The 11,591-nt window shown below is 40.3% G+C and overlaps 1 protein-coding gene across 1 annotated transcript in view; it reads right to left on the bottom strand.

The window, feature by feature from the left end:
• Positions 1-288: 288 nt before the first annotated feature.
• MAP3K9 (mitogen-activated protein kinase kinase kinase 9) overlaps positions 289-11,591 on the bottom strand; it is a 64,780-nt gene continuing 53,477 nt past the window's right edge. The window contains exon 11 of the mRNA XM_032188711.1: positions 289-10,687. Within this exon, the coding sequence (XP_032044602.1) occupies positions 10,206-10,687 (482 nt within the window). The 3' untranslated portion in view covers positions 289-10,205. The remainder of the gene's footprint in view (positions 10,688-11,591) is intronic.

The following is an 11,591-nucleotide window of genomic DNA, read 5'->3' as shown; positions in this document are numbered from 1 at the left end:
AATATTAACCTTAATTAAAATGGTATGCAATTAATTACCCTGTTCAGAGCTAGAAGTGTGTTAGCAGACAGGTACTGTGTGCCAAGTCTGATATTACACTGTGTGGGGTTTAGTACAAACAGGGCTGGAACAGCCCATCAGAACCAAGATGACTAGCAAAAAAAATAAGCCTGTGCTGGCACTAGGAAAAGAAGGTGTTCCTCGTAGCAAGGTAATGATACCGTTGTTCTAAATACCTGTTCAAAATTATCCGAAGCACAAAGACAAGAACTCCAGACCTAAAGATGATCACTTTTATAACAGTTTTATTCAAGTCTGTGTGCTCTAGTGTTGAGACAAGGCCTAGATCAGCATTACACTGTAATACAATAATTTTAGCCATTGAACCAAGCCTGCTTGGCATCCTTGGTTTACAATTTACAGTACATCCAAAAAAAAGCAAAGAGAAAAAAAATCTCAGAACGCCAACAACTTTCATTAGCTCTTTGCTTTGCTTAAATATTGTTCTATAACATAAAATAATTTAATACAAAAAAAGAACTGTAATCCAAATACACATAATACATTGACACAGAACAGAGGAAAGATACAGTAGATTATGCACAAGAGTATTCAGTTGATGTGTTACCTACAGTGAAACAAACTGGACATTAATATAATTTAACTATTTAAGCCCAAGAGGGTCAGAGGCAACAAGGCCGGGTCACAAATAAAGCTTTTTAAAAAATAATGCAATCTTATTTTCCCCTAAGCTTACTGCTGTACAGAGGTTAAAGGAAGGCTCCAACAAATCACTTCATTTGACAACATTTCATCACACAAACAAGAAAAACTCGGTGGCTTCCATTAGTTTACTCAACTCTGGGGTACGTTACCACTTGCTAACGCAACTGCTTCATTGCAGGTTCTTCAGGCAAAACACACCCTCAGGTGCTACTTCCATAGCAAAGACTTTTGAACACCGTGAACAGAAGAGAAGACGTACAGGAGGTCTCCACAAAAGGACTGAAATACTTAGCATCGTAAGATGAATCCCAGTCCTGCAGAGTTTGGAGTTTCTTACAAAGTACCTAACACGCTCCACAAAGGAATTTCAACACAAGCAGGAACTATCCCATACCTCAAAAGAATGGACATGTGGGCATGATCTTACACTGGGTGTAATCTACTCACCTGGTTCTTCAGATTTACAACATTGTACCTAGGAAGTCAGGTCACTGATTTTTGCAGCTGGATTTAAACAGAAGCAGGAGCAGATCCACAATTAATAAGGCAAAAGAAAGACGTAGCTTATAAAAAGAGGGAGGAAATACATTCTCTGGCTTAGAAATTCTTGGACTTTCAAAGCCACAGAAGAGACATTGTTAAAAGCACACGTAGTTTCCCTGATTTTTCTACCACTGTTGCCCTCCCCACTCCATATAAGCCTCCCAACCTAAGTTACGCAAAATATCTCCGAAATTCCCAGCTTGTTCTGCATTTATAGCAAAGCAATCATACACACCAGCACAAAATGCTGGGCCAACAGCTGACAAACGAGAACCCAAGAACCTAACAATGGTGGTGGATGCTGATCACTATCGAACTTGTCAGGTCTGTCCATCAGCCTGGAAGGATGCGTTTTTGAAATGGAAAAACAAAACTGAGAAGAAGCCTCGGGTTTAACACCAGCATTTGTATGTACAAACTCCACACACCACTCATTGCCCCTTTGCAGCTAGCAATCTGCTAGTGCAGAAGCCATTGCTCTTTCCCTCCTGTGTCAGAACATTCTCTCAAAGCTTCCCTTGTTTATGGTTAAGAATTAGCAGTCAAACAGGCATGGCAAATGCAGGCATGGAAAGGCCACACGAATCAGAGCAATCAAACCCAGAAAGCTGTGAAGGAACTTCCTCTGACGAAGTATGGAGGCCGGTCCTTCACCATGAATCTTTACAGACACCCCAGTTCAGATTAGAATAGCTTTGCTGACTTGGGGTCTCGTGTATTTGGACCCAGATACATTCCATTGATTCCAGTGATGTTTAGTTATGAGATGAATAGCTTCCTTGAATTGAGGCCTCTTGCCCTTCTAGTTAAAAGGCAGTGCCCCAAATATGAATTTTTACTACTACATGTAGATGTTCTTAGCTTTACATGGTTTCTTATTAAAACTGACAACTATGAGGGGCACTGATTTTAAGCAGACCTAGGTATATTCTCCACTTGGAATTTAGCTGTCTCTCCGACAGACTTATGCTGCACAAAAATGGCTTTTACTCTCTGTAAAGAGCACTGGCCAAACTCAACTGCTCCACTGGCAAACACTGGTATGCTTTGTTTTTTATTTTTTATTTTTTTAATTATTTTTTTTGCTGCTGAGTTATTCTGTACAGCCCAGGATTTCTGGATGTTACGGTTGCCAAGATAACCTTGAAAACAGCAATGGCAGAACTGATGCAGTAACATCTGCTTTAGATGCAGAGTGAACAATCAGCTCGGAGGTACTAGCTGCCCTATTCAGATACAAATGCTAACCGTGGTGACATTTTAAGAGCTGCTCACTAAAGCATGCAAGACAGAAATACAAGCCTACTATGAATATCTGGGCAATCAGTCAAGAGAACTCATTTTGTGACACAAACTGTGTCTGGGAAGAAACATCCCAGCACCTTACCCCCAAGTTGAGAAGTGGCCACATCTATGAAATTCCAGAAAAACCCAAAGAAAAAGCTCAGTTCACCTCCAAGATCAGTGTGCAACTGTGCTAAGCTAAACAGTAATCAGAGACCCCATTTGTTTTGAAACTCAGTGACAAGAAACCAATTACAAGGGTTCCCAAAGAACTTGATTATATTCTGAAATCTCATGTTAGCAGCATTCTTATCAATGCAGCCTGAAAAAGCACTGGTATGTCTTTCTGCTCCATTATAACCTCTGCTACTAAGAGAAAGCACTAGGGCATGGCTAGAGCAATGCTTCTTCTTTCTCACACCCGTGTCTCTCCCCCTCCTGCTTCAAGGCAAGAAGGTTAGTTTTACCCAACCTCAGCATCTGTTCTCAAGAAAATACTAAATCAGAACAATCAAGGTAGAACAAGGAGACAGTGCTAATCACTCCTAAATAGCATAAATAAATACTTTATCCTGGTCTTATGCTGGGGCTTCAGCCAACTACTTTTAGAAACAATGTGGGCTCTCACTAGCTGGAAGCTTAACTTCAAGCATGGACAAGATCCTAGAAAAGTACTTTAGGTAATGAAGGAACATTTTTCCTTAGCATTATTATTTTTCAAGTAACTTATTCTAAGCAACTTCTAAACAACTTTGGCATTCCTTCTGCAGATCTGGGCTAAGCATCCATTTGTTAGCTGGGCTAGGATCTGACTGACCCATAAGCTACAGACCCAAAAGTTGCCCACTTCAACCTTATAAATCCACTATATTACACACTAAAAATGTGTCATGGTTTCTTAGTATTAGCTATATCAGACTGTCTGCACATTGTTAGCATTCAGACATGAGAACTACATTAAAATCAAATATATTAGGAAAACAACTGCGAATACAGGAAAGCAGGACTGCATACAGGTTCACTTAAAGAACACAAGAGTATAAAAAAATCTGTTTCAAAAAACATACTTTCCCCTTTAACAGCAGCAGTGACCAATATGAAATCACCACCTTTCCACACTGCAGACGTTCAGCTCTTCCACGTGTTGAAAACCATCAGGAAACATGCCCTCTGCCTTGTCATTTACTGTTTATTTTGGAGACCTACATAGTAAAAGCAAGCATAACCTTAACTTATCAACCTGAACTGCTGGTTTCGTTTTTCCATTGGGAATCTGAGTGCCAGAGAGCCAAAAACAAGTGTTTTCCTCTGTCCTCTCATCATTCCAGCCTCAACTGCCTACCTAGAACAGTTCCCGTCAAAAAAACACCAACACCCTTTTATCCTTTCTTCACACTCCAACTCTACAAATGAGGTAGCTCAGGGTAAAATAAAGACAACCAGAAACAAAGTCACTACACAATCCTCAAATTCTTCTTTAGGACCCAACTTACCTATGATGCCCAGAGATTACCAAGCAGCTAGTATCCTCTATCCTCCAACTGTTTTACTACAAAAGAATGATAATTTTACCCATGTATTGGTTATTTTCTGTCAACTTCCACCTTCACTTCCCCTAGCTGTGTTTTATGTTTCTACCTTGAAAATATTTCAGGTCAAAGAACACCTAAAACAAGTGTTGTTTTCTGCCTTGGGCCCCATAATATTATAGTACCAAGAATTAATAACTGATTAAGATGGGAAAGGGACAGCCACTGAAATAATGTGTTTAGAATTCTATCCAAGAGATAAGGAGAGCTAATGACAGCGCACTTGTTTCCACAGGGGTGTACGCAAGTCAGCAAATAGAAGGACACAAAACGTTTGCAGTGCTGGTGTTTGGCCTGATGTATGATAACAATACAGTACTGAGAGCTAAATCCAAGAGTTCCCTCCAAAAAAAACAACCTAAGGCCCTAGCAAGGATGCATGTGAAGCAGAAGGCACCTAGGAATACAGATGTACCTAAAATACACATAGGTGATTCACATGCTTAAAAAAGAGCAGCCCCAAAAGTCACACTCAGTAGGAAAATGATGTTCCTGGTCATTTGGAACAAAGGAAAAAGTTTGTTTGTTTGTTTTAATGTACAGAAAGAGGTGAAACATGTTTCTTGTATACAATGTTGGTGAAGTGCTGAAGATTCTCTAGTGGGGAAAAAAAAGGATACTTGTTAGGAAGGAACAAGAAGACTGGTAGCTACTTGAGATCCACCACCCAGTCACCAGTGGGAAATTACCTTATAATCAAGCACATGCTTCTTAGCTTGGGAATGAATGTTTTTAAAATACAAAAATAAAGCTGATGTAGGCGATTTCAGAAGCTGTATTCATCTCTGACCAATGACAAAGCTGCTTAAAAAAAGCTGAGCATGAGAAAAAACAAAAGCAAATGCACATTAACACTGCAGCATGTGACATTCTACTAGTGTGTTCATAAGAGGGAGCAGCAAAATAAGCTATAAATGCATTTCAGTACTGCTTTGTGAAACTGTGAAAGCAGAGCTGAGGAAACCAACACAAGTCCTTCTTAAGACTCTTTCGTTTGCTAACCATGATAAAAAAAAAAAGAAAATCTCAACCACAATACTGGATATAGAAATAGAAAAGTGATAAACATCTGATTAAAAATACCTTCTCTCCAGCTAGATACAGGACCACTGGCTGTCCTAACCACCTTATTCTAGTCTTACCATAGTAAACTTAAAAGAAAAACACAGGAAGGCATTATTTCTTAAAGATATCTTAATTATATAATGAACCAAAGGTTTAGGAAACCTTAATGTTATCCTCCGTGACAGCATGAGTGTGTTTTGGTTCTGTTTGAACATACACGCTGTACTTATTGCTGGTTTGCAACTGTATTTTAACACATGCCTCTCCCCTCAGTTAGTATCCAGTTTTACCCAAATTATAGCCTTAAGTGAGTTATAAATACTGAAGCAAAGCAACTACCCTGTAGCAACATGGATCAGATATCTTCATTTCCAAATATAGATTTCTTTGTTTTATGTTGAAAAAACTGAAGCTAAAAGGAGGATTTATATCACTGTGCAAGATACAACTTCCTATTTGCCACAGAGTTGAATAGTTCTTAAGAGTAGTCCCAAAATGCATGGAAAAGCTTAGAAAGCAATAAGCATCTTTTTCCAAGAGGAAAGGTTTCAAAAGAAAAAAAAAAAAGATACTAGCTTAAAATTACTTACAAAAGCAACAAGCTAACACTGAATTTGGGGATATTATATTAGGTTTGGTTCTATATATGTAATGGGTCTCCAGTTCCCATATTCATCCCACAGAGATGAATTAAGTTTCAAATAAAAGTTAGGTAAAAGATAGAAAGGTGGCTCATGTTAGGAGGTTTCCTGTCATTTTCTCCTTAGTAAAACACTCCAGATGGTAAAGACCTTTCTCTACTCAACCATTACTGCCTCACCTTCAACAGAGTGAGAGGTATCCAGTTTCATGACAATCGAAGTAACATCTCTACGCAGTATTGTCCATAAAGTCTTAAGATAACAGCATGCTATGAAGAGGAAGGCAACTACTCCCATTCCTAGAGGTACAGAAAAATACTTCATCATAAAAGCATACCAAACCAGAACAGGTCTTTCCACATCAATAATGAAAAAATCACTTTGAAAATACTCATTTTGTTAGAAACCCATTACAAAAAGAATATTTTCATTGAGGTTCCCTGCCCCATACTGAATATCAACCCACTGCAATAATAATCTGAAGGAAAAAAGATACCTATAAAAAGTTACATTTGCACCTCTGAAAAGGATCAAAGGAGATGAGACCTCCTTGATGGCAAGACAGAGCATTGTGCAGTCCATAGGAAGCAACAATATTACAAAAAATCCATAACTATTACCGCCTTAGTTTTGACACAAAAGCTTTCTTCTCTCTACATGTCCCACATTCAATTTCTGTGAAACCAGTAGAAATTTAGTAAAAAAAAAATGTATTTTTTTTTTTTTTTTGCATTGTCGCTACATCTGTGCTTTCCCCTCTATTTTACAGGAAAAACAGAATACAGGGATAGCGTATTCTGAAGGGTTGGCAAAAATATTCTAAATTCCTAAATCAGTTACATAAATTAGTGACATATATTGCCAACGAGCTATTTAAAAGAAAATACATATGCATTTCCAAACTTAATTTTTTTCACAGCAACAATCTTACTACTCTTAGTATCAGTTACAAAATGTCATTTCCTCTTTGTGAGCCCTGTAATTACTTTAACACATTTTATTCCATTCTTTTCTCATTGTTTTAAAAACTGCTCAGTGGTTTTGTGATCTTGTGTTCTCTTTTTCTGCTTCATAGCAAAAAAGTGCAACTTATTCAGGTATTTAAGGAAAAAATGCATTTATTTTTATAGCAAGATTTTCACCATCATCTTTCTCAAGAACGCTGCTAGGAAGGTGTGTCAATAATGAAACTTTTGTCTCACTGAGAAATGGGAATACTAATAACCAGTAAAAAAGAAAAGATCTGAGCTTCCTGACTGGCTCATTTCTTCTCAGTACCTAGTGGGCTATAGTGAAGCACTCTTTTGGGGATTTGGGGAACCTCTGCACCCATGGCTGGGATGGAAAAATAACAAACAGATGAAGGCGGTTAAGAAATCAAGCCAGGATGTCATGCCAAGATGGATATAGGGAAAGGTTCCGCCTGGCTTTGACATGCGCATGGCCTCAGCTTTCAGGATGCATACAGTAAAACAACTGACAACTCTTTGCCTTGAGAGCCCTCTGCCTGTCAGAGAATATCCCACCACTTGCTAATGCCTACAGTTTTGTTTGACAACAGACACCTCGTGCCTGACACCTCAGGTTAGTCCAGGGATCGATCACAGGTGGAAGACTCATCTATGGGTTGATGCTCAAAGAGACTACCTTGCTTTACTTCACATGCTAGATTCAATTAAGATAACTGCATCATCCGAGGAACATTTGGAAAGCATTATGGTCCTACCCAATCATTCTGGCAGCTCTGGAATACGGAATATCTAAACTGGAAACCCTAACCTGGATCCTTAAACCATGTCACCTAGCCTACCCAGTTCTTTTGCTGTCCGTTTGGTGTTAGGGAAGATGCCCTTCGGAACCAAATACTTCTAACAGGTTAGCTACACACCACCTTCACCAAGTGATTACCTAAAAGAGAGAGAGAAGGAAAGGATTTTGTTTCTTCTTTAACTTTCCTACACAAAAGAGCTATTCTGGATGATGTCTTCGGAGAGCAGAGGCCGCTTCCTATGACTTTTGTAGTGACACTTCTTGCATAGAAAGCTAAACTCTTCAGAACAGCTGATCCAGTTTTGCTTCAGACTCTCTAGAAGGGTTAGGGAGACCATGAAAACTCAGTAGTTTTAATCTCTTGCTTTAAGTCCCTCTGACCCAACTTCTGACCAGGCTTCTTTCCTTGAGTTTGTTTCTATAGCACAATGGAGATTAACCATCTGTTTGTGGGGTTCCCCTTCCCCTCCTCCCTCAGGTTTAAGAAACCCAAAATGCTTAAGCCCTACATTTAACACAAGTGCCAGAAACATAAGTTTTCTTTTTAAAGTTTCTTAGCCCCACACTAGAGTACCTTGCCTACGCAGTCAACTGTCCATCCAGCTTCAGCAGCCATCGTAACATCACCTAGGCTAATGCTGGATCATTCAATGGAACAGGCAACAAAGAGTAATTCTGCCATAAAACAAGTTTCATGGAACGAGATGAGCAAAGAAATGTGACTTTTCTCTGTGGTAACATACTGTATTTGCTTGATAAGAGGGTGCACTTGACTAATGGCAACATGCTGGGTTTAGCCCTCAGAGAGAATTAAAAAATCAACTAAAGACAATACTTCCCCACACATGCTGGTTTTTAACATAAGGTTGCAAACATCTGAACAATCATGTTGTCTGTGCTGCTGCAGGAAAGCCTTCAGCTACACTGCCTTCACTACAGGGATAGACTTCCCTACCGGGGTGGGTGCAGCACTGGCAGCACCGTCAAGTCAGTCATTTGCACCCGAGTGGTTAGCAGATTGGCAGAATGAGCAGAGATCTGTACAAAAAAATGAACAGATACGCTGCACCCTGCAATAAAGCAGACTACCCTAATCATCTCACGTAAAGGCCACATCCCTAATGTATGATGCTGAAACTGGGCAAGAGTGAAACTCTCATTAAAGTTGTAAGATAGACTTGTTGGGCACAGACACACTTGCAGTCTCTAAAGAAAACTGATCACAGGCACACCTTAGTTGTGTGACTTCCTCCTGCAAGAGAGGGGTCTGTTCCTTGACCAGAGTTAGGAGTTTCTACAGATTTAAACAAAAATGTTTTACATGTCTATAATGCCTTCCACGCAAAGATGTCAAAGGACTTTATACAAATTACATAGGTCCCATCCCCCCCCCGTGAGGTAGGTATTAACCCTATTATTTACAGATGGGGAAATTCAGGCACGGAGAGGTTACATTATTTGCCCAAGGTCACACAGTGAGTCAGTGACTAAATAAGACAGAATCCAGATGTTCTGATTCCTATTTGCACAATCCAACTACTAACAACACAAGTCTCAATTTCAAAAGAGCCTGCAACAAATATCAGTGTGCACAAGAGCAGTCTTGGGTTTCAAGGGCCACTCCTTAAAAAGAGTAAGAAAGGAGGAAGAACAGGAAGAAAAAAAGAACGAAGGGACGTAACTGACTTCTGCAAGCCAACACAGCTTTAAAGAAAGAATTCCTGCCAATTCCCTTCCCAAAGCTGATGCAGCTTGACTATGAGCCTGCAATACAGGGGGAACAAAAGGAGGCTGATGGAACCAAAGCTCAAAACAAAAAAGCAAGCTAGAGTGGTCATACTATTCCCCTTCATCATTTTGAAAGCAAAGGGTCATGGAAAAATAGGGCTGAGAGGGACCTCAAGAGATCAAAGTCCATCCACCCCACCTTGAAGCCAGGATCAACTTATCTACTCATTCCCAACAGCCTGGACTGCTCTCAAAGACCTCCATCGATGGAGATGCCATGCCCTTCCTTGGCAATCTGTTCCACTTTGCACTAGCACATGAGCAAAACGGGGCAAGCAAGTGTTAAGATAGCTATTTCTGCTCCTTCAGTGGGGACACCACGATTTCCAGGCCTAACTAATGATACATTTTAGAGAAGGTAGTCTCCAGATAACAACTTGTTTCTGTCCTGGAATCTTTGGGAAAATACACACTGGTGTCTGCTGTATCATAGTACTTGAGTTTTGAAAATACTGATTAATACCAGGATAGATACCAGTATACTTACTGCAAGTGCCAAATCCTATAAGGTCAGTAACAAAGACTTTGATATGATAATTTTAGCTTACTGCAGATACAAACTGCAATAAGAGGACAGGGAAGACTACAGAAAAACCCCACAGCAAAGGTCAGCAGCTTTGAGTTGCTAAGTTACATCCAACTGCAGACAACAATCAGGCAGTCGAACAACATCTTCAGCAGAGGCAGCACCATATGATCTCCGTAGCATCCCTCCATCTCATCTGTCTTCAAAGTGCATTCTCAGTGCAAAAAGTAGGAGTGAATTTAGAGAGGCTTACTGTCCCCAGTGGATTTCATACTAAGACCAGAATTCTTGCTTGAGTTCATATGCTGCAGCTTTGTGTGTGTTAAGTTCACTTCTGCATAGCGGAATGGTGCTGTCCTGGCTCTGCCCCTCAGCATCTATGTCCAACAGTGTCCGCTCCTCTACAGGAAGACCCACCTGGAAAGGAAGCAGTGCGGGAAGTCCGGGTCTCTCTTCCACAGTGCTGCTGCTACTCGCAAAACAAGAGTCCAGATTGCTCGGAGTGTCAGTACTTGAGCTGTTGGCAGAAGATTCACCCTTGGCATTGCTGGGTGACACAAACCACCAGGGATCGAGCCGCTGTCGGCTGGCTGCGGGACGAGGCCGAGGCAGGAACTCCAACGTCTTGGGTCTTTCCAGTGTGGGGTCCTGCTGTGCATTCCATCGTCTTGGGGTTGGAGGAAAAACAAGGTTGGGGTCTGGCAGGCGAGGGACCTCATTTGGATCTCTACTTGGACTAGGTGTTTTTAATACACCTATCCAAAATGGAGAAGGTGAAAGAAGAGGGAAACATGTTAGATGTCACTGCTAAAAGGTTCCAACAGATCTTATTGTATGTACACTGTGAAAATATTCTGAAAGCAGAAAGCCTCCATTCAGAACCTAAAACCTCCACATCTTCAAGACTGAAGCGAATAACTGGTTTCTTTATTCCTACATCATTCTCAACACATTGTGGAACACCTGTTTCATTTGCCTAGCATAGGCAAAGTATTTTGTTCGTTCCTGATTTGTTTTCTTCATCCTCAGACTGGAGAGCATGGATTTGGCCTCCTATCAGAGGTGAGGACTCTCTAAATCCTTTGGAGGGTACTTTACCATTAACAGCTTGAATGGATCAGGGAGACACTTGCACAGCAGGATGTGCGACACCTGTTTGCAGTGAGCTGGACAAATTCCCTGGAAGAGTCATTTAACAAAATCTACTGCAGACACTTCCTGGTTTTGTTTGGTTGTTTTTAAAACACAAGATAAACTTTCATTAGTATTTTAATGAGTATTCTCGGCTGCATTAACCCACATTTTACTGCAGACTGCCTTTCAACAGACAACCTCATATTTTGTTCTACCATTGGGAAAAGTCTAATTAAATCAGGCTTTAATTTCATATTCTAGTCCTCTTTTTCCCTAAATTACTAGGGCAGAAAAACAGGAAAGCATTTATTAACTTATCAAGTCACAACCACTCCTAAAGACTGCAACAAACAGAACACTACCTACCTAGGAAAATCCTTCTTGCTTGCAAAGCAATAAGAGCAACAGTGGCTCAGCCCCACACTACTTTAAGAGATTCAGTCTTCACTACCATAAAGATTAGAATTTGCTTTGAAATTATAACACCAATACAAACAAGTGCATAAAGGCAACAGATGGAATTCT

Source organism: Aythya fuligula, chromosome 5 (assembly GCF_009819795.1).
Source record: "Aythya fuligula isolate bAytFul2 chromosome 5, bAytFul2.pri, whole genome shotgun sequence".
NCBI classification, from domain to species: Eukaryota; Metazoa; Chordata; class Aves; order Anseriformes; family Anatidae; genus Aythya; species Aythya fuligula.
This window is presented reverse-complemented; position numbering and strand designations above follow the sequence as displayed.